Source organism: Alexandromys fortis, unplaced genomic scaffold, assembly GCF_014885135.2.
Source record: "Alexandromys fortis isolate MF-2015 unplaced genomic scaffold, M_Fortis_MF-2015_v1.1 scaffold_157, whole genome shotgun sequence".
NCBI classification, from domain to species: Eukaryota; Metazoa; Chordata; class Mammalia; order Rodentia; family Cricetidae; genus Alexandromys; species Alexandromys fortis.
In genome coordinates this window covers 97,962-120,725 of record NW_026068041.1, presented here as the reverse complement: position 1 = coordinate 120,725, position 22,764 = coordinate 97,962, and the positions used below count along the sequence as shown (strand labels likewise).

Sequence of the window (22,764 nt, the reverse complement as noted above, 5' to 3'; positions counted from 1 at the left end):
GGCATCAGACCTCTCATTATCTGTTGTTCTGTCTGCCTGTCCGTCTGTGATTTTTGTGTTGTCTCTCCTGGCTTGTCTCTGATTTCTACCTTATCGCTGTGTTTCAATCCACCCCTTTCCTCCCCACTCCCCTGAAATAGGACGTCAGGTAACCTAGGCTGGCCTTGAACTCTATAGATCTGATTGCCTCCTGAGTGCTAGGATTAAAGGTATGTGTACCACACCTAGTTTTTTTTTTTTAAGATTTTATTTATTTATTATGTGTACAACNTATAGTCAACAATGACCTTGAACTTCTGATCCTCCTGCTGCCTACCTCTGACTGCTAAGATTACAATTAATGGGTGTGGTGGTTGCACTTAGGACCTCGTGCTTGTTAGGCAAGCACTCCACCGACCGTGCCAGGTCCCAAGACCACCTTCCTTACATCTTCACCAGGGCTTTCGCCTCTGCTCTGTGCTCTCCATATTCCTGTCTGTCTGTCCATCCACCTGGCTTGCGTCTCTCTGCATCTCTGCCTCGTCCCTTCCATCCCCCGCGTGGCCTCCCACTGGCGGTGTCTATATTCATCTGTCTGCCTCTCTCCAGCCTGCCTCTCTCCCAGAAAAATGCTCTTGGGAGTGATGGATGGTCCATTAGAGAGAGATTAACAGGTGTGCGCTGCCTGGAGACAAGGCTGTTGCGGGGGAGGAGGGAGGCGAGCTAGTGACCTTTCTGAAGCGCAGCCGTGGCTCGGCTCGAGCACAGTTGGAAGGAACACGTACACATTGTGTGCGGCTGAGAGCCAGCGGAGGGCCATCACGGACCCGTCAGCAGCCTCCCTTCTCATCTCCAAAGATCTGGTTTGGGTGGGCCGAGCGAGCAGCATCAGAGTCCCTCCGTCCCACGGCCTTTCCAGGGTCCTGCTCATCTTGCGCTTTGCGAGTCAAATGTAATTGTGGATGGAAATGGGTCCCTCTCCTTTTATCTGGACTTGAGAGGAACTGGCAGTTTTATTGGATTTCCTGGGCACTAGATGGGAAGCTGGTGGCTGCATAAATTTTTCTTTCTTCTTGTAAATCATATGGAATCAAAGTTGGGCCTCTGGGGTTCCCTGCCGCTCAGTGGAAGGCCTGAGCTTGGAGTTAGGGTGCCGGCAGGGTGGGGGATGGCTAGCTGTCATTGCACTTGCCTGCCACCCACCCCTTGCTGGCTGGGAGTTTGGCTTGGTTAGCCTGCTTTGTTCTCCCGTGTCACTGGCCCTCTTCTTTGACTTCCCCCAAGATACTGCCTGGCTCCCCAGCACTGTCTCCCAAGCTTAGCTTTGCCAGCGTAGTGGGTATCGGCTTGCTTTGTTTTGGGGTGATTTGTGGGACTCTGCCAATGAAAGTGGGCATCCCCTGGCCCCCTCAGGAACATAAAGGTCCAGCACAGTGTGGGCTCTTGGAAGACCTATGTGATGCACCCAGGAGGAACCAAATGAATGAATGAGTGGATGAGCTGGTTCAGGCAGTTTCTGTGTGCTGCAGCGGAGTCTAGTCTGCTATTCCTGCTGGGTGGTTCCTTGTAAGCCAGTCCCCAGCACCCAGCCTGTTCCTTCTAGTCTGCTATTGCTGCTGGGTGGTTCCTTGTAAGCCAGTCCCCAGCACCCAGCCGGTTCCTTCTAGTCTGCTATTGCTGCTGGGTGGTTCCATGTAAGCCAGTTCCCAGCACCCAGCCGGTTCCCTTACTTCTCAAATGGAAAGGTCAGCGATGGCCTATCAGGCTTTGAGGTTCAGTGATGGAGGAATAAGCGGCCCATTCTTTTTCTAGGATTCAGGCAGGAGCCATTGGTGTTCCCTTGAGCGCTAGGCCCTTCACCATGGAGAGGAGAGCCTCTTTGGCTCACCCTTAGCCATAGGCTGTGTCTTCTACACCTTGCTTGTAGATAAGGGGAGGGAGGGTCAGAGGCAGGGGCCATGCCTGGATCCATCCTTTTTATCCCCATGGCACCGTCTGTTTCAAAGCAGGGTTCTCAGTGGTTCCATTTTAAGCTGCTACCTGCTTAAAATGGAACCACTTTTTTTTAAAAGAAACCCTGAGAGAAATAGCTCCAGGGTAGAGGGAGGCCCGTGGCTGAAGAATTGGGGTCCGCTGCCACCGGCTAGTGACTCTGGACACTTCCCTTGATCTCCGTGGTATTCCCTGAAAGTCACTGTGGAGGCGTCTGAGCCGAGGGTTGTGCCTGGCATGCAGTAGGTACCCTGTCTTTTGATTTCTGCTTCCTGGCAGTGTGTGAGCGGCTGATCCATCTGTAGCATGGGTAGTAATGCCTTCCGGTGCACAGTACCAACATCACTGGTGGGCTGCCTCACTCCTTAGCAGACACCACCCCAGGATCCAAAGGTAGCACAGCTAAGAAGCCCTAAAGACTACAGTGCCGTGACAGGGACACGCCAGGGTCACACGTTCTTCACCCTACATCCCACAGCCTGAGGAGCTGACCAACATTCTGGAGATCTGTAATGTCGTCTTCACCAGCATGTTTGCCCTGGAGATGATCCTGAAGCTGGCTGCCTTTGGGCTCTTCGACTACCTGCGAAACCCTTACAACATCTTTGACAGCATCATTGTCATCATCAGGTAACCACACTGCCACCTCGAAGCTGAGGAGCGGGAGTGAGAGCCCCAAGCCCTGATAGCACAGGAAGTCTCTGAATAACAAGAGAAACTCTTACTGACAAATACCGAATAAACTGGTCATTTAGTAATCTATGCTTCTGCATTAATGCGCTCAGTCGGGGTCGCAGTGAGTCTGAGGCCACCGAGTTCCAAACAGGGGTTGGAAACACAGAAATGGCCTCATCAGTCATTCTGCCACCTGAAGATATTAGCTATTCTGATTGCCCATGACGTCATGGCTCTGGCTGAATCTCTGGTTTGTTGTTTATGTTCGTAATCAAAAGAAGCACGCAACCTCAGAGAGAGGACAGTGACATTTAGAGCCTTGTGAGGCTTTAGACAAAGACTGTTGCCTTCTCGTTGTCTTTTTTTTTTTTTTTTTTTTAAGTTTTTTGAGGCAGGGTTTCTCTGTGCAGCTTTGGAGCCTGTTCTGGAACTCACTCTGTAGACCAGGCTGGCCTTGAACTCACAGAGATCCATCTATATCTGCCTCCCAAGTGCTGGGATTAAAGGCGTGCACCATCACCACCTGGCCTCTTTGTCCTTCTTTATAAGTGTGCATATGCAGTGTGTGCATATGTGTGTGTGTGTGTTGCAAGTCAGAGGACAACTTGGCAGGAGTCACTTCTCTCCTACTATGTGGGTCCTGAGGATTGAATTCAGGTCGTCAGGCTTGGTTCCAAGCTTCTTGACCTGCTTAGGTATCTCACCAACTCGAGAGCCATAGGCTTCTTAATGCAGGACCCATGGGCTCCTGGCTAAGAAAACCTGATTTAAGGGGTGCTGTGGAGTAGCACCCAACACCATTTGTTAGATGGATGGATGGATGATGCAAGCTGTTTCTCTGTCCTCCTTGCCCTGTCTACCTCTTCCATCTTCTCGTCCTCTTGGCCTCCCACTGACCCCTCTGCCTCCCTCCCCCAACACTGGCTGCAGCATCTGGGAAATCGTGGGACAGGCAGACGGAGGCCTGTCGGTGCTGCGCACCTTCCGGCTGCTGCGGGTGCTGAAGCTGGTGCGCTTCATGCCGGCGCTGCGGCGCCAGCTCGTGGTGCTCATGAAGACCATGGACAACGTGGCCACCTTCTGCATGCTGCTCATGCTCTTCATCTTCATCTTCAGGTGCGCCCCGCCCAGCCAGGACTCAACACTGGGGAACCTGATAGGGGCTGTGGGCATGAGCCTGGGATGTGGAGGCTGGTGAAGGGAGGATCTAGCTGTGAACCCAACGCCATCACTCAACCCTGAGGGCTCTGGGCAGGTCCTTCCTCTGAGCCTCGACATTCCCCTCTATTAACATGGACTTGAGATTGCCCTCTCTTCTGGCTCTGGGTGGTCTCGGCAGCTGCAGAGAGCTCAGTGCGCTAAGTCTCATGAGCCGCTTCTTTCTCTTGCACAGCATCCTTGGGATGCATATCTTTGGCTGCAAATTCAGCCTCCGCACGGACACTGGAGACACAGTTCCTGACAGGAAGAACTTTGACTCCTTACTGTGGGCCATTGTCACAGTGTTCCAGGTGAGTGATAGCTGACAGCTCTTGGATGGGGTGTGTAGGGAGAAGCGTCTGTATGGCAGGTCCTGGACGGTCTTAGGCTTACAGCCTGGGCTTGGGAGGATTCCAGGGGTGAATTGTATCCTTCTCGACAGATCCTCACGCAGGAGGACTGGAACGTTGTCCTCTACAATGGCATGGCCTCCACCACTCCATGGGCCTCCCTCTACTTTGTTGCCCTCATGACCTTTGGCAATTATGTACTCTTCAATCTCCTGGTGGCCATCTTGGTAGAGGGCTTCCAGGCTGAGGTAACTATCGCCCTGGGCGGGTCACTGGGCAGGGGACAGGGAGCCTGGTTGGGGGATAAGTACCAGCTTATAATTTTAGCAAGAAATGTCCCCCTGAAGTAGAGCTGTCTGAGGCAGCAAGCTTCCCATCCCGATCTTGGAAGCAAATGGAAGCTGCATCCAGTATGGGTGTCTTCACTACCTCAGATTCTAAAGCTTCCAAGACCTGGCATTCCAGAGCCTGCCTCTCCCTCCATCTGTGAGGCTTTGGGGAGTCCTGGAGATCAGGAAGACTGGGCTTTGTGGCCGACGTCCTCACTAACCTCTCAGGTCCCCGTTCTGAACCACTTTCCCCATCTGTAAAAGGAGGGTGGAAGCACCCATTGAAAAATCCCAAGGGTAGGGTAGGAAAAGGCAGGGCCGACCTGTGCCAATGTGAGCTGATTTCCAGGGTGATGCTAATCGCTCCTACTCTGACGAGGACCAGAGTTCATCCAACATGGAGGAGTTTGACAAGCTCCCAGAGGGCCTGGACAGTAGCGGGGGTAAGCACACACCCACTTTCCACTCAGGGTCAGGAGGCTTCCGTAGATTCCCAGGTGGGCATAGGGTACGATGACTTCCCCATGAAGCTTGGGCTCTGGGATTGCCACTGGTCTCTTTTTTTACAATTATATCCAAAAGAGATGCGTGGTTTCAGAAATGGACATTCACAGACCTCCTGGGTTCCCCTAGAAAGCCCACCTGCTGCCCTTCCTACATGGGACCCGGAGTTAAAGCCCCAGTGTTTTAGGATGTGGCCTGTGTTCTGGTTATGTCTGCTACCACTAGGGTAGCCTTCTCCAACCAAGCCCAGTGGCCAGGGTAACCCAAGAAGACAGTGTCTGCCTGTGAGCATGGGAGTGAGGTTCTCCTGCTGGGTGGAGGTCGAGGCCCCAGAACAGAAGGAAGGGTTCATGAGGAAGCAAATAAACAGCCTTGCAAGGAGGATGGAGGAAGGCGTGCAAAGTAGATGGCAACCTCCGGGATTTCCTGGTCAAGGATGTCTCCCCAGAAAAAGCTCTCCATATACATACATCTCCTGATTGGCTCATGTCTGTCTGTCTGTCTGCTGTCTTCATCTCACACCTCCAGATCTCAAGCTCTGCCCCATACCTATGACACCCAATGGACATCTGGACCCTAGCCTCCCCCTAGGTGGGCATCTGGGTCCTGCTGGTGCCATGGGCCCTGCCCCTCGCCTCTCACTGCAGCCAGACCCGGTACTGGTGGCCCTTGACTCCCGCAAAAGCAGTGTCATGTCATTGGGCAGGATGAGCTACGACCAGCGTTCCTTGGTGAGTCCTGTGGGTGCCATGATGGACGCTCCCTGCTGGAGGTGGAAGGCTCTGAGGGACCGTGGTAGGAAGTGCCCTGGCTAGGGTACCCTACTATCTAGTCTAAACCAGGCAGGGTCTGTGTTTATGGCAGTTCTGGGTGCTCTGTGCCAGAACAGGTCTTGGTAGCTGGAATGAAAGGCTGTGGTCTGGTGGAGAGATCTGGGATTTCATCTTGGCAGCAGTGTATTGACTGGAAGTAAGGCCAAGTGGAAATTTAATCTGGCCTCTGCCACCTCTGAGCTGTGTAAAAGCAAGCAAATTATCACCTTTCCCTGAGCCTCAGTTTTCTTACCTGTAAAGCAGGCCCTTATTTACTATATACTTTCCTCAAAGAAGGAGGGGGTTTAATGCCCGTCATACATTGGCGTGGGTGGGCTCACTCTAGCATGGCTTGCAGGAGGTTCGGGCCTTGGTGCTAGGATTACGGTGTGGGTGACTGCTGATCCAAGCCTGGGCCTCTCCGCAGTCCAGCTCCCGGAGCTCCTACTATGGGCCCTGGGGACGTAGCGGGACCTGGGCCAGCCGCCGCTCCAGCTGGAACAGCCTGAAGCACAAGCCACCCTCAGCTGAGCACGAGTCCCTGCTGTCGGGGGAGCATGGTGGCAGCTGCGCCAGGGCCTGTGAGGGTGCCCGGGAGGAGGCGCCATGCCACACGGCACCCTTGCATGCCCCACATGCCCACCATGCTCACCATGGACCCCACCTTGCACACCGTCACCGCCACCACCGCCGGACGCTGTCCCTCGATACCAGAGACTCGGTGGACCTGGCAGAGCTGGTGCCCGTGGTGGGCGCTCACTCGCGGACTGTTTGGAGGGCAGCGGGGCAGACTCCGGGGCATGAGGATTGCAATGGCAGAATGCCCAACATCGCCAAGGATGTCTTCACCAAGATGGATGACCGCCGCGACCGTGGAGAAGACGAGGAGGAGATCGACTACGTGAGTTGGGACTGGACAGGACCCCTAGAACTACCCACCCCAGACCTACTGTTGCCAATCCTATGGTTGGGGTCGGGGTAAGAGTTCAGAGTTCATCCCGTAGCCCCACCCCCACCTCCTTGGGTGGCTGACCGAGTGGGAAGAGATGGGCCGCTCTGTGCACCACCAACCCTGGCACCCAATTCCTTGTCTTGCCAGACCCTGTGTTTCCGGGTCCGCAAGATGATTGATGTCTACAAGCCTGACTGGTGTGAAGTCCGTGAGGATTGGTCCGTCTACCTCTTCTCTCCTGAGAACAAGTGAGTGGTGGCTGGCTGGGGTGAGGCCCAGGGAGGAGGGTGACATGTTTGGAAGAGTGCCTCCATATGCTAGAGAGAGGAGGGTCTTCAAGGGAAGTGGGGGAGTCCAGATGGCCCTCCTTGGCTTTCCTGAGCATCTCCTGTGTTGGGCTCAAACCTGGGCAAATGCACAATCCAGCCTGAAAGCTCAGATGGAGCCCTTCCCATCAGAGGCCTTTGTGTTGGGTGTTGGAGGCAGCTGGTTGACCTCATTACATAGGTGTATGGTTGGGAGGAGGCTCCAGTTGGGCACCTTTGGCAGATGTAAAGTTGGCACCTGTTGAATGGCTACAAGAAGGGAGAGGGATCTCTTCCTCTCAGCCATTCTGGTCCGAGAGTGTGTATTGGTCCTCCATCTTCCTTCTGGTCAAACTGACCCTGCAGGGGTTTCCTGACTTCCACTTAGGTTCCGGATCCTCTGTCAGACCATCATTGCTCACAAGCTCTTTGACTACGTGGTCTTGGCCTTCATCTTCCTCAACTGCATCACCATTGCTCTGGAGAGGCCTCAGATTGAAGCCGGGAGCACTGTGAGTGGCTGCCACCCTGGGGCTGGGCAGAGGCTCTCAACACTGGGGATGGCCAAGGTGGGGGAGCCCAGGAAGAGCTCGGCTAAGCCAGACACTTAGCGGCAGCTGTCGTGGCTGCTACTGGCTGAAGCAGAGGCTGATTAGGCACATGGACAGCTGTGGAAGACTTGTACTCACGGCTTCTCCCACTCTTTCAGGAGCGCATCTTCCTCACGGTGTCTAACTACATCTTCACAGCCATCTTCGTGGGCGAGATGACACTGAAGGTTGTGGGCTTCACCTGCATCCTTCCCACTCCCACCTGGAGCCCCTGGCTTAGGCCTTACCCCTCCTGCTGGCCTGGTGCTCAGCAACATTCCACAGGCCCCAGAGGTCCTTCCTGTTGGGCTCTAGACCCTGGGTGGAGCTCTGGGATGAGAGGGGATCAATGCCTCCCTCTTCTCCAATTATTAAACCCAGCTAGAAGGGCGTGTTTGGGTAGAAGCATTACCCTGGGGGTTCCCAGTGTGGGTGGCTTTGGATTGAGATCTCATTGTTGTTCTCTGAGACCATAGCTTGGAGCCTTCCCTGGGCCCAGACCTGCTCCTTCCTGCCCATTACCAGTCTTCAGAAGAGCCATCATGTGCCACACCCCACCCATCACCTCTTTACAGGGGGCGGACCTGACCTCCACTTCCCAAGGCTTGACCCTAACCCTGTCCCCAGGTGGTTTCTCTGGGCCTGTACTTCGGCGAGCAGGCGTACTTACGCAGCAGCTGGAATGTACTGGATGGCTTCCTGGTCTTTGTGTCCATCATTGATATCGTGGTATCTGTGGCCTCCGCGGGGGGAGCCAAGATTCTGGGAGTCCTCCGGGTCCTGCGACTCCTACGCACCTTACGTCCTTTGAGGTAGAGACCCTGCCAAAAATGCGTAGTAGGGGTGAAGTGTAGGACAAGGTGGCTGCGCCGTGTAGGGAAATTACCTGAGTCTAAGTGGGTTGTCACTCTGGCTTGACAATGCAGGCTCCCAAGAGCATTGTGCCAAGCATACCACACTGCTGGGGGAGGAGCCAGAGAGCGTAGGGCAGGGGCTCAAATGGCTTCCATAGTGTGACCTCCTCTGTGTTCCTGGGTGGTTCACTGCCATCTCTCGGGTGTAATGTGTACCACATGGGTACTGGGTGAGGAGTCAAGTGTCCTTCTGTGTGTTGACCTAGGTAGAGATCACTGCTCACCCCCATCCTAGGTCACCTGGCAACTGTCTCTTCATTTCCCTGTTGGAACCTCACCTCTCAGGAGGCCTGGTGGCTGTGAACTGAGTTGGGGCTGTCTCTCTGTTGGCTCAGTGCCCTGTCCTTCCTTGTCTGCCTGCAGGGTCATTAGCCGGGCCCCTGGCTTGAAGCTGGTGGTAGAGACGCTCATCTCCTCCCTTAAACCCATCGGCAACATCGTGCTTATCTGCTGTGCCTTCTTCATCATCTTCGGCATCCTGGGGGTGCAGGTGAGGGGGTGCCCACTTGGCGGGTGACAAAGAGCCCAGCCCAGCCTATTCATACCAACCCCCCCCCCCCCGCGCGCTCTGCCCCTGCACCTGTATTCACGCACATGGGGACTCAGGTGGTCTTGATGGAACCAGTTGAAGGAGGCAGAGCCAACCTGGGTTGATTGAGCAAGGGGCGGGTTGCGTGGGTCAGTTCCTGGGGGAGCTTCCCCTCCTCTGATTGTGCCTCCCTCACCCCGAGCAACCAGCTCTCCCCTCCTTGCGCACAGCTGTTCAAGGGAAAGTTCTACCACTGTCTGGGAGTGGACACCCGCAACATCACCAACAGATCTGACTGCGTGGCCGCCAACTATCGCTGGGTGCATCACAAGTACAACTTTGACAACCTGGGCCAGGTGAGCGCTTCAGGGGTCATGGGCCCGGCTCGGGTCCTGCATTGTTGCCACAGACCCTTTTCCCTTTCCGAGCAGGAGTTTCCCATCCTGCAAAGTGGGTAGGGGTGGAGCTCTGCTCCCGGGAGGTGTGAGGCTGGGACCCTGAGTGCAGAATCTGCCAGCACGTGAAACTTGGCTGGTGCTTCATGAACATTGGCTCTGGTCTTACCTTCCCAACCAAGGGTTGGTAATGGGGGCTTTAGAGCCGTCCACACCTGGGCATACACCCCAGCTTTTTTGTTTTGTTTTGTTTGTTTGTTTTTGGTACGGATATTCCTCTTGAGGTTCAGTTTCTTCCTCTGTCAAATGGGCATATGATAGTCCAGTAGACAAACTCAGCTGGTGACTAGTCCATTGGGCCTCTTGGCCTGGCATCTTCTCTTTTCTAATAATTCAGACAGCTTGCAGGGTCCTGCTTTGCCTTTGGTCCCCTCCTGGGGATGGTTCCAGGTGAGAGCTGCCTCCAAAGGGCCTCATTTCCTCAGCCCCACAAAGACTCCAGCAGCTAGGTATTTCCAGAGAGGGGGCTATTTTTTCTCTGGGGATGTAAGAAGAAGCAGGGTCCAGGTTGGTGCCTTCTCGCTGGTGCCTTCTCGCTGGTGCCCCCCTTGCTGGTGTCCCCCTCACTGGTATCCTCCTCACTGGTGTCCCCCACTGGTGTCCCCCTCACTGGTGTCCCCTTACTGGTATCCCCCTCACTGGTATCCCCCTCACTGGTGTCCCCCTCACTGGTGTCCCCCACTGGTGTCCCCCTCACTGGTGTCCCCTCACTGGTATCCCCTTCACTGGTGTCCCCCTCACTGGTGTCTCCCCTGGTGACCCCTGCTGGTGGCCCTGTGGTAGATCCCCTGATTCTCACTCACAGGTCCACACTCTCATACCTGAGTTAACACCAGAGGCTGGGTTGAGGCTCAGGGCTCCTGAGCTTCTGATTCAGGTGCTGGGGACTCCTGGGGTGACAATGGCACAGCCCCAGGCTTGCCAGGAAGCGTCCCATCTAAAGACTCACTGCTCCCTCACGGGATCCTGTGCTCTTGCTGTGGGCCGGGGCATGGGAGTTCGTGGACTCTCTTGCTGGACATCTCACAGCCAGTTACTACTAGAACTGAGAGGGTGGCTCAGGACTCTGGCTCCAGTTCGCCTTCTAACTCCACAATAGCAGCCGTGGGCACCCAGCAGGCACACAGGGGATGCTCACAGAGGCCTCATCCATCAAGGGCACAGCTCGACCACTCAGGGAGACCTCTTTGTTTTTAGTCTCCTAGAGACAGGACAGCAGAGGCCTGAGGTACCCACATCTGTCACCTCTACCCCTTCCTTTGTCTTCCAGGCTCTGATGTCCCTCTTTGTCTTGGCCTCCAAGGATGGCTGGGTGAACATCATGTATAATGGATTGGATGCTGTTGCCGTGGACCAGCAGGTGGGCATGGCTTGGGCCACAGCTGATGAGGATGGCGGGGAGGGACCTGAAGTCACCTCTGGCTCTTGGTCTCCTAGAACCACCAGGTTAGGTTTGGAGCTAGAGGAGGTGAGGAGGGTCAGTGGTGATGAGTAGACCTGTAAGTGTTCCTTTGTCCTTGACTGCCTCTCTCCTCTTCCTAGCGATGGACTCCACTCACCATTCTGAGCTGGCTGCTTCCTGCTCAGTTTTCTGCTTTGTCTGCTTTGTTTATGGATAAGTGGGAGGGTGGGTGGATGAGTGCAGGCTGAGTGGATGGAAGGCTGGTGGATGGATGGATGGTACATGGATGGATAGATGGATAAGTGGGTAGGTTGGTGCGTGAATGGGAGGATGGGTGAGTGGATAGTTGGATATGGGTGTGGGTGGGAAGGTAGATGAATAGATGGATGGACAGGTGCATAGATGAGTCTGTGAGTGGGTGAATGGATAGATGGATGGATGGATGGATAGATAGATGATAGATAGAAGATAGATAGATAGATAGATAGATAGATAGATAGATAGATAGATGAGGGGCTAGGCAGTGGTGGCACATGCCTTTAATTCCAGCACTCAGGAGGCAGATACAGGCAGATCTCTGAGTTTGAGGCCAGCCTGGACTACAGGGCAAGTTTCAGGACAGCCAGAGCTACACAGAGAAAGCGACTTTTGAAAAACAAAACAAGCAAAACAAACAAACAAAAAACCAAACCACCACCACCAACAACAACAAAAAGATGAATGAGTAGCTGGGTGGATGGATAACTGATTGGGTTTGTGGATGGAGAGATGTGTGGGTAGACAGATGGATGAGGGGGTGGGATGACAGATAGATGATTGGGTTTATGGATGGAGAGATGTGTGGGCAGACAGATGGATGAGGGGGTGGGATGATGGGCAGATATAAATAGGTTGGATAGATGAGTGGATGAGTGGATGAGTGAATAGATGGGTAGGTAATGGAATGATGAATTAGATATATGGTGAATATGGATGGTTGAGTGGGTATATGGGTGGGTGGGTAGGTGAGTGAGTGGGTAGATGGGTGGGTGGATGAATGGATGGGTAGGTGAGTGGGTAGATGGGTAGATGAGTGAATGGGTAGATGGATGGGTGGATGAATGGATGGGTAGGTGAGTGGGTGGGTGGATAGTTGAGTAGGTAGGTAGGTGGGTGATAGATGAGTTGGGTAGATGGTAGATGAATGCTTGTATGGGTGAATGGGTGGAAGGTCAATGTAAAGACAGAAGACCAATGTATGCAGAAAACAAGTACAGCAGGGAAGGGGGATCGTTTGCTGACCTCCTTCCTCACATCAGGTCCAGGCCAGACATTTCCCATGCTGTGTTGTTTTTCACCTTACTCTTTGGAGGCAAGCTGTCCTAACTCCCCCCTCACACCGAGGCTTGGTGAAGTCAAGCACACCTGTGGCCTTGTGCAGATCAGCCTCCTCAGCCCTCCTTCTGCCTCCCCTGCAGCCTGTGACCAACCACAACCCCTGGATGCTGCTGTACTTCATCTCCTTCCTGCTCATCGTCAGCTTCTTCGTGCTCAACATGTTCGTGGGCGTGGTGGTGGAGAACTTCCACAAATGCCGGCAGCACCAGGAGGCGGAAGAGGCCCGGAGGCGCGAGGAGAAGCGGCTAAGGCGCCTGGAGAAGAAGCGCCGTAGTGAGCAGATGGTGGATGCTGGGATGGGCAGGGTCTCTCTTCTCACTGCGGTGCCTACTGGGCGGTGTCCTAGCGGGCACTTGATTGAGGCCTGTTGAGTCTTTGGAACTGGAAGGGAACAAAAGATTTAATCCATCTTATGCCCTGGCATCTGCTTGTGCAGGTGACCTGAGACCATCAGTAATGACACCATTGTCTATCTGAGTGAAGCCCCAGGTTGTCCAGTGCAGGCAGAGACAGAGGAGGCCTTCCCTGTGGGCATCACTGAGTGGGAACTTTCAGAACACACCTCCCCTTATGTTCTCCCTCATGCAAATTGTGTATAGTTTTGGGGACAGTCATCCACCCCTGGATAGCCAGCCTGAGGACCCTTGTCTCTGCCTATCAGACCTAGAGTCTTTATCATGGGCCTTTTGGGTATTTAGAAATAATGTGTGCCCCAACATCTCTGCTACCTGACCCCAGTATCTCCTGGTTTCCCTCTTGGTGGGTGCTCTGGCTGGTAGAGGAATACTAACTCTCATCTAGGACCTGGTATGAGCCAGCATGCTTCTCTCTTGCTTTCTCCCTCCTTTGTGCTCATCTCTCTGCTTGGTCCAACCCTGTATGGTCTGTGCCGCTCTCCCATACTCCTTGCAGAGGCCCAGAGGCTGCCCTACTATGCCACATACTGTCCCACAAGGCTGCTCATCCACTCCATGTGTACCAGCCACTACCTGGACATCTTCATCACCTTCATCATCTGCCTCAACGTGGTCACCATGTCCCTGGAGCACTACAACCAGCCTACAGTGAGTCTTGGGGTCATCATCTAGTCTAAGGTCACATGGTAAGAACCAGCCTTAACAGGATCCCACCTCAGGGACAGGGTTGGGTAGAGGGCCAGCTGACTGCGGCATCCATGATGTCCCTCCATGATATGCTTATGCCAGGCACTTGTGGGGAGGAGATGCTGGTGGAATTAGAAGCTTGAAAGAAAAAGACCGTTCCTTCCAGGAGTGCGGGGGAGGTGGCATTGGTGAGCGGCCTAGAGCACAAGTGGTTACGGTGTGTTAATATGGACTGTGCAAGGCATGGTGTGTGTTTTAATCCTCACAGTAATGTCAATGCTGGGAGAACCTTTGTCTGGGGATTCCAGATGAAGAGGTTGAGCCTCAGAGAGTAGATAGCAGAGATAGAATTGGAACTTAGATTGTGTTCAAAGTCTACTGGGTTCTCCCCTGCCCCCTGAGTATCCTGGGTCTAGGGATTGACTTTCTGGGGGCAGGTCCATGGCAAGCATCCTTGGGGTCAAACAGTATTCCTGAGAAGAGTTTAAGGGGAAGGAGCTTTCTAAAAGGCTCCACTTGGCAGAGTTGGCAGGAAAGGTGGAGCCAAGTCTCCAAGTGAAGAATTAGCATCGTATTTTAGTGGACAGAGAAGACTGTTATGAAGTCAAAAGGAAGGGAACCATGGCAGAGTGAACAGTAATTATAGAATTTCCAAATTAATGTGAAGAAATGGGATTATTTTAGTTTACAACAACCAATCATTTGTCCTGTGCCCAACACTGAATTGCTAGCTCATTTAATCATCATAGGAGCTTTCTGACAGGCAACTGGGATTATTTTCTAAATTTTTAATTGAAAAAACTAAGTGCCAGAGAGGTCAAGCACTTTCCCAGGTCACAGATTAAATAAGGAACAAGTGCTAAGCCTGTATTCAAATTTATGCAGTCTGGTTTGGGGATCCTTAACCACTATCCCATACTGTCTCCAAAGAGAAGCAACTGGGTCAGGCCAGCACAAATAAGGAGATAACAATGTGAAATGAATATCACACATAAAGACATAAGGGATGGAAAAGAATATAAATAAATAAAAAGGAACAAAGTATTATATTAAATGTAAATAGACTAAACTATCCATTTAAAAGACAGAGACTCTTTGATTGTAGAAAAGTACTGGGGCAGATCATAATCCTGGACCATGCTTCTCTTTTTCCCATAGTCCCTGGAGACAGCCCTCAAGTACTGCAACTACATGTTTACCACTGTCTTTGTGCTGGAGGCTGTGCTGAAGCTGGTGGCATTTGGCCTAAGGCGTTTCTTCAAGGACCGGTGAGTGGCTGAGCCATACTAGGGCAAAGCAGGGTCAGGAAGAAGTCCAGATCTTTGAAACAACCTGAAGGAGCCAGTAACATTTGTCTATTTATGGTCACAGACTCCTAGTTGCTGACTAGATCCCTGGACAGGAAGCAATTAAATCTCATTGGATGGACGCAGGTTGTCTCAGTTCATCTCCTGTGGGCCTTCTGTAACCTGAAGATAGAGAATGGTCTGCCTCATACTAACTTTTCAGAGGAAGCAGCTGAGGCTCAGAGAGCTCAACAGACTGGTCAAATGCTACCTGAAGGCAGTTGAGGATATTTAGATATTTTAGGATTTAGACTTAGAAGTTAGAGTCCATGCCTCCTCCCTATAATAGGACAGAGATGTTTCTTCAGCTCAGGCAACTCCCTGTTTAGGAAGGAAAAGAAGCACGTGTGGGAGGTGGGGGGAGGCAGACTCATTGGTACCACAGAGGATGGGTAGAAGCTAGGGTATTCACACATTGTAGTAGGCCCCACAGGAGTGTGAAGTGCTGGGAGAAGACCCTGCACTCACTGGTGCCTGAGCCACTGTGCTTTCCTCCCACTGCCCTGCTGTACAGATGGAACCAGCTGGACCTGGCCATTGTGCTACTGTCCGTCATGGGCATTACACTGGAGGAGATTGAGATCAATGCAGCTCTGCCCATCAACCCCACCATCATCCGTATCATGCGTGTTCTGCGCATCGCCCGGGGTAAGTAGGAGACAGGACAGGACAGAGACAAGCTGGGTCAGGAAGGGGACTCCCCATTGCCTAGGGGAGAGCCTGTAGGAGTGGGGTGAGAGACAGAGCATGTGAGCAAGAGGGGCTCTCTGCTGAGTAGGGCAGAGCAGGATCCAAAAGAAGCCCCCATGTCACCCATATATGTGCACAGCCTCCTGCACACTGAGCTGCCCACCCCCATACTTGTGTGCACCTCTGCTTCCTCGTGGTAACATAATCTGGGTGGTCGAGTCTCAGGCTGTACCACGAGGACTCAGTTCCAGGTTCGTGTGCTACCTGGCACTTCTCCAGCACCATAGCAGGGCACAGCCCTCAACGTGTCTTGTAATCCTCTTTTTCTCCCCAGAATCCCTTCTCTCATCCCCAAATTTTCCCTACTTTTTCAAAGTCTTATTGCCACAGCGATGGCTGGGTGCTTCTTGATCCTCTGCCCACCTCCTGCCCATTGCCTTCACGTTCTAAAGAGAGAGAGATGTGCAGAAACTCTGTGGGTGACACCAGAGTCCCTTTTAGCCTGAAGGGACAAGAAGGGATGTGGACCCCTGTGTCAGCCATCTTTGACTGGCTCGTCCATCCACATACCTGTGTGCCCCTCACTCTACTGTCCGTGTTGTGGTCTTGAACTTCTCTGTACCCATTTTGTGTTCTGTTTTGTTCATAAACCCCTCACTCTGCAGCTGTAGCTTTTAAAAAATATTTTAAAATAAATTTTAAAATAGTTTTAAAAAACTATTTAAAAATATTTATCTGTGTACTTTGTGTAAATGAGTATTTTGTCTACGTATACATTTACACACCAGAAGAGGGCATTGGATCCCATGGGACTACAGTTGTAGACAACTGTGAGCCACCATGTGGGTGCTGGGAATTGAACTCAGGACCTCTGGAAGAGCAACCAGTGCTCTGAACCACTAGGCCATCCCTCCAGACCCTGCAGCCATATTCCTGTGTGGTGCCCAAGAGGCACCTTTGTGGTGCCCTGGTCACATGCTGCCCTGTGTCCCCTCTCTTCCCCGAGTTCACACACTTGCATGTACACAATTGCGTGTACACACTCATAGCCTGAACTAACAGTCAGGGCTGAATGTCACCCACAGTGTTGAAGCTGTTGAAGATGGCCACAGGAATGCGGGCCCTACTGGACACAGTGGTACAGGCTCTGCCCCAGGTAAGAGCCACACCCTCCTGGAACCCTGCCCTAAGATCGAGGGTTTGTGTGGGACTGGGCCTGGAGGGATGCGGGCTTCGATTTTCCTCCTCTCCAGTCCTGCCAAGACCCAGGGCAGAGTCTGCTCCCTGGTAAGTTATTTGAGCTTCTCTTTGGTAACTCATAACATGGTTACCAGCATCTACTCCATGTCCAGCCTTATGAGGACTCTGAGGCTCTCTTCAGTACTTTTTAGGAGCCCCTAGGTTTGTGGGGGAGCTAGACAGGGTCTATGGGAAGAGACCTGTGTTCTGCTCCCAGGAGGGAGGAGGCACAGGTTACTCCCTAGGAAATCAGGGAATGTAACTTTGGATCTGGGCCTAGAAAAGTGGCTTTATGGGAAGATGTCATTTAATGGACAGTGAGGTCCCCACACAGCCTTCTAGGGGCAGAGGCACAAGCCCCAGGCTGAGTGAGAGGACCATGTCCCTGTCCAGAGGAAGGTGAGCTGGGATCTGGCTCACAGAGCGGGGCATTTGTCTTCTCTCCACTGTGCTTGGGCAGCTATAGTCCCCTCCCACTGCGTACACTCGTGCCGAGTGCCTGTGCTGAGCTGACCCTTGCACACAAGTGCCTGTGCTGAGCTGACCCTTGCACACAAGTGCCTGTGCTGAGCTGACCCCTTGCACACAAGTGCCTGTGCTGAGCTGACCCTTGCACACGAGTGCCTGTGCTGAGCTGACCCTTGCACATGAGTGCCTGTGCTGAGCTGACCCTTGCACACACAATGCACACATCACTCATTATGATGCCCATAGGGAGCTTTATGTCTTGAGAACCGTTCTTGAGTTTGGTGTGAGCTTACCAGTGTCACAGGTAAGCCCACCAGAGACCACCACAGGCACTCTTAAAGCTGGAAATATAAAGTCCTTATCGCCTTCCAGCGATGCATGGGGAACTCACCCAAATCGTGCAACCCTAAGCTCTTGTATTTTTGATTTTGTTTTTTCAAGACAGGGTTTCTCTGTGTAACAGCCCTGTCTGGCCTGGAACTTGCTCTGCAGACCAGACTGGCCTCAAACTCACAGAGATCTGCCTGTCTCTGCCTCCTGAAGGACCGGGTTTAAAAGAGTTGCTACCTGGCAGCTCTTGGATTTTTATGCAGATAAAGCACATTCTGGTTGGCACACTTCAGTTAGCAAGAAGTGTAGCTCAGAAGAAAAAAGAAAGCAAGATTTGTGCAGTTAGAGACTTCCTTAGAGCTATGGATCAGGTCTTTGATGGATTAGGACTTTGCTCCCATGTTGGCAGGTGCTGCGGCCTATGTGCTGGGTTTAAGGTCAGGATGGTGCCTATAACATGGTCTCAGTGTGCCAAGGTCTGTTACATTCCCTACTGGTTCTATGGGCATGAGTCAAACTGGTGTCATCTTGGGGCAAGGGGTTACATTGTCCCCTTAGCGCTAAGAATTTGAAAGGATTTATTCTTTGCTTTATATAGTTGAGTAGACAGTTGAGCAAGCAGGGTCCTCCAGTGCGGACTAAGGACGACAGGATTGCTGGCCCAGCAACGGCCTTAAGTGGAGTGGTTAACCAGGGGACCAGAAGAACGAGGACTGATGCCAGTTGTCAGATCCTTGGTGTCTTTTTCTCTTTCTTCAGTGTTATGTCTGACCATGGCTAAACTCTCTCTAATCACCCTGACTGGTTGGCACAGAAGCAGCAGGTTTCTCCTGGTACCCTGCAGAGACCTCCTTGTTTTGGAGTACAACCTCCGCTAAGGAATCCACCTGAGTTTCCAGATGGGGACCAGAGTTTCCCAGATGGCCTAGGTCTCACTCACTTGAGTGCCGAGTTCCTTAAAGTTTTTATTCCCTGCAATTAAGGCTGAAGTTCCAGCTTCAGCGGAGCCTGTGATTGCATTCCTCCACCAATAGGGGAATGAAAATGGGAATGGCTTGCCACACACAGGGCAGCCCACCGTCTAGATTTAAGTCAGCCCTGCCCAGTCCTTCATCACAGATGAGATGGAATGGCACACATAAGGACTCAAGGAGTAGGGTCTCCTCCAGTGCAAACCGTTCAGAAGATACACACTTGGTTAAGCTGTTCATGCGTGCAAGCCAAGTAGGGGTTGGGGCCTGGAAATACACTTGCTTGCTGTTCTTGGAGTTAACCTACCATGTATGGCTACAGGAATCTGCAAAGGGGGAGTTACCTAGGGGGCATCTTAGTGCCATTGAGCAGTCTTTTCTTGGTGGTCTCCCAGGATGAGCTTAGGTTGGTCCCATTTACAGTTTTCAGGAATGGAAGTAGAGCACACTGTTTGACTAGTTCCTATCCCATACTACGGGGTTTGGGATGCAGAGGTAGCCAGCAGACATCACCTGTCGTGTTGAGAATGGCTCTGGAACCAATACACTCCCTCTAGCATCCCAAACACTGAGGGGCTGGCTTCTGCTGCTTCCTGGACCTTTACCCTCCATGATCACTGAAGGAATTCCTGCAGCTATTGAAATTTTGGGGCTTGCCACCTTAGGGATCTCATATTCCAGGGGTACCAAGATGGGCCAGTTTGGGGAACATGGGCCAGATGACCCTAGGTGGAGGTTCTCTTTGGATAGTAAATTTGCTGCCTGGGTCTTGACCCCTCACATACAACTTGAGTCCGCGGATTCTGCCAGTTTCCCAATAATGACCTTCAGTTTTCTGCCAGGCCCTTATCTTTATGGATATGGGATTGCATTGCCCAAGACTTGTGAAATTACAGGCAGACCATGATGATTTTCTTTTTAGGACCATGAAAGGGTCAGTGTGCCCTTAGGAGGACTTGGGTCCACAACCCCACTGAGCACAATGGCATTCCCCTGGCTCTTGGCAGTTTGGGGGGCCGTCAGTAGAGCAGGCATAGTTGGGTAGATTGGAGCCCCATCTCCTCAAAAGTGGACCCCCAACCCCAGGAGCATACTTCTTTGCAGCCTGTTCTCCTAGTTGCCTCTGGATGTCCTATTTTACAGAAACCCACCTGGAAGGTGGGTTGATCTCAGCGTATATATCGACTGGCTGTCAGCTCTCCAGTTCTGTTCTTTCTTAGTTCTCTCAAGCAAGGTCCTGGCTCTTGGGGATTTTGAAGATTTTCCACAGGGACACAAAGAAGACAAAATAGGACAATCATAGTCTTAAGGCCTGTGCCAGTCTTATCTTTACTGGGTTGGAGGACATGGTGACAGCCCATCCATCTTTGTCCTCTGTAGCCTCAACTGGGTTTTGGTGAAGTCATGGGACAACACTGGTTCCCTTGGGCCTTTAGGGAATCCCCTTTTTGATGCCTGTCATGGTGGACAATGGCTACTTGGTTTTGGAAGCCATAAGGCTTCTAGGAGAGCCAGGATTTTTTTGTTTTTTTTTGTTTTATTTCCTTTCCAGTCAAGGTGAGGAGTCCCCTTTCTTGATTGAGGGGTCTCATGGGCAAGGACTGTGATAAATGATGGTTTTGTCCTTCCCCCAGTGTAGTTAATGCCAGAAGCTGAGCCCTTTGTGCTGAGGTCCCTCAACACCATCCTGTCCAAGGTGACAACTGCATCCCAGCATACATGATTCTGTCTTGAACAAAACTGCTTCCATCAGGGTACATTACTTCTCTGGCTTCTCTCAGTGGGACATCTGGTAGATCAGGTGTGGCAGATTGGATCTCCTCAGTCACTTCCAGGCAGTCATGGAGGGGTTCTGTTGGGTTATCACCTGGCAACAGGCAGGCAAGGCTGATGACTTACAGAATCTGATATGGGGCTGGTTCAGAACTGCCTGATAGGGCATTATTGGGGTATCGGAATCCACCCTTTGGGGATTCCCCTTCAGCAAGGCCTCTGCAGAGCAACAGGGTGGTTAGGAACAGTTCCTGGCCCAAGTTCAGCTTGTCGGCCACTAACATGGCTGTAGAGACAATTGCTCACAAACTGGCCGACAGGCAGAAACAGGATCCAGTCTTTTGGATAGGTAGGCTGCTGACTTCTTCCAGGGTCCAAGTGCCTAGGCCTCATTCACATACAAGTAGAAGGACTTAGAGACATCCACAAGGGCGAGGTTGGTGCAGAAATGAGGGTCTTCTTCAAGGCCTCAGAAGCTCCTCATTCAAGATCAGTCCATTGTAGTGACTGGGTGCCACCACAGCGGTACTGGTACACAGTGACTTAGGTACCTTCAAGATCTCGGGTATCCACAAGCCGCAGTACCTGACCTTTTCAGAAATTCCTGCACTTGTTTCTTTGTTTAAGGTGTGTGTGTGTGTGTGTGTGTGTGTGTGTGTGTCTGTCTGTGTGTGTCTGTGTGTGTCTGTGTGTGAATAGTAGATGTGGCTCTGGGAAAGTGCTCATTTGCCTCCTCCCAACTTGTACCCTCCATAGGTGACCTGGGGTGGGCGCACATAATCGGGCCTTCTTGGCTGAGAGCCAGTATCCTGGGAACCTTATTGTCCCTATCAGGCCCCCACTGGCCTTCCTATATCTTTCCTGTTTCTGAGGCCATCAAGAGGTCATCCACATACTATAACAGGGTGCTCTTTGGAACCCTCTGCCAAAAAGGAGTTCTTCACTTAAGGCCTGATTGAAGAGTGTGGGAGAAGTTTTGAACCTTCAGGACAGCCTAGTCCAGGTCAATTGGCTGTAAACCCTCTCTCAGGATTAGTTAATTCAAAGACAACAATGGACTGGCATATAGGTGTCAAAATGAGGCAAAAGAAGGCATCTTTTAAGCCCAGAACAACACATCCTTGTTTTTCTGTTGGCAGGGGACTCAGGAGGGTGTAGGGTCGGGAACCATGGGTTGGGCTGTATCCACTCTTTTGTTTATCTCTCTGGGATCCTTCATAGTTCTGTAGTCCCTAGTGCCTGGTTTTGGACCTGGAGCAGGGAGTGTTCCAAGGGGAATGGCAGGGGATGAGGATCCCTGCTTTCTCTAGCCAGGCATTGAGTTTAACAACCCCGTTTGGTTTCCTGGTTCACAGGGTACTTTTTGACCCATACTGGGCAGTAGCACTTAGTAACTGGATGATAATTGGTGCTCAGTGGATGGCCAGTCCTGGTGGATTATCCTCAGTCCATACTCCAGGATACGGCTGCTACAAATTCTGCAGGTATCCCGAAGTCTGAGCATCATTTCTGCTCAAACTGGTGACTTGGACTGGGCTTTGAGAGATGAGGATGAGGGGCGAAGCATCTCCCCTGCAGCAGAACATGGCGCATAGAGACCCCAGCCGTCCATTTCCACATGGTTAGGATCAAGAAGCAGGGGGATCATCCTGGGAAGGGCGTGGGCGGGGGATGCCATAGCAGGTCTTTGGCTCTGAGACAAAACACATGGGGGCATTGTGCTGTGGACTCTGACCATAGGAGTATCTGGGCAAGGGGGCTTCAAGCAGAGCTGCCTCTGTGAGGGGACTGGAGGAAAGGCTGGAGGCAAGGAGGTAGATGAGGAGGCTGCTGGAGCTCTCAGACCCCGAGGGCCCGGGGGTGAAGGTAGGGGACTGATGGGAATGAGGAGGACCCGCTCCTGGTTAGGAAACACCACCAGCCAAGTCCGAGCAGGGCAGAAGATGAGCTCTGCGGGCCTTGGTGAGACGGAGTCTTCCTTGGCTGTCAGGGCCACACACTGTGGCTTGCAGTGTCCACTAAGTGCTTGCGTCCTTAATGAGAAGGATGTTATTAATTAGTCTGCGCTCCTTGTGGAGTGGCCGGGAAGGAAGGCCTCCTCTAGAGCGGTCTGTGATCCACAGGGGTTTACTTTATAGTGATTACCTCAACCATCGCCTGGCTCAATTTACAGGAGCCTTTGGAGGACCAGGAGGGATTTTCTTTGTAGGGCAGGAATGCCTTTTGGCTCATCTGTAGCGCGAGGTAAAGGCAGTCTCCCACTGACATGTGGGTTTGAACCAGGCTCAGAATCTGGGGCATTCTGTTCTGTAGGAGCCATGGGACAGGGGTGGCTACATTTGCAGGAGGCTCCTGGGACCACGGCTGTGTGTGATTTCTCTCCTAATTCCTTTTCGTGACCAGCCTTGTGCTGGCCTGTGGAGGCAAGTCTGACTTCATCCAGTTTTTCCCAGGCTAACAAAGGACTTGAATCTCTGAC

The 22,764-nt window shown here is 52.3% G+C and overlaps 1 protein-coding gene across 1 annotated transcript in view; it reads left to right on the top strand.

The window, feature by feature from the left end:
* Positions 1 to 22,764, top strand: part of Cacna1i (calcium voltage-gated channel subunit alpha1 I) — a 96,526-nt gene that overhangs the window by 65,427 nt on the left and 8,335 nt on the right. The window contains exons 10-28 of the mRNA XM_050165686.1: positions 2,450 to 2,601; positions 3,577 to 3,762; positions 4,040 to 4,157; positions 4,289 to 4,444; positions 4,875 to 4,968; positions 5,558 to 5,760; positions 6,269 to 6,742; positions 6,941 to 7,041; positions 7,487 to 7,610; positions 7,808 to 7,876; positions 8,316 to 8,500; positions 8,966 to 9,092; positions 9,362 to 9,487; positions 10,857 to 10,946; positions 12,446 to 12,638; positions 13,278 to 13,429; positions 14,627 to 14,736; positions 15,329 to 15,462; positions 16,590 to 16,660. Of these exons, the coding sequence (XP_050021643.1) occupies positions 2,450 to 2,601; positions 3,577 to 3,762; positions 4,040 to 4,157; positions 4,289 to 4,444; positions 4,875 to 4,968; positions 5,558 to 5,760; positions 6,269 to 6,742; positions 6,941 to 7,041; positions 7,487 to 7,610; positions 7,808 to 7,876; positions 8,316 to 8,500; positions 8,966 to 9,092; positions 9,362 to 9,487; positions 10,857 to 10,946; positions 12,446 to 12,638; positions 13,278 to 13,429; positions 14,627 to 14,736; positions 15,329 to 15,462; positions 16,590 to 16,660 (2,865 nt within the window). The remainder of the gene's footprint in view (positions 1 to 2,449; positions 2,602 to 3,576; positions 3,763 to 4,039; positions 4,158 to 4,288; positions 4,445 to 4,874; positions 4,969 to 5,557; positions 5,761 to 6,268; positions 6,743 to 6,940; positions 7,042 to 7,486; positions 7,611 to 7,807; positions 7,877 to 8,315; positions 8,501 to 8,965; positions 9,093 to 9,361; positions 9,488 to 10,856; positions 10,947 to 12,445; positions 12,639 to 13,277; positions 13,430 to 14,626; positions 14,737 to 15,328; positions 15,463 to 16,589; positions 16,661 to 22,764) is intronic.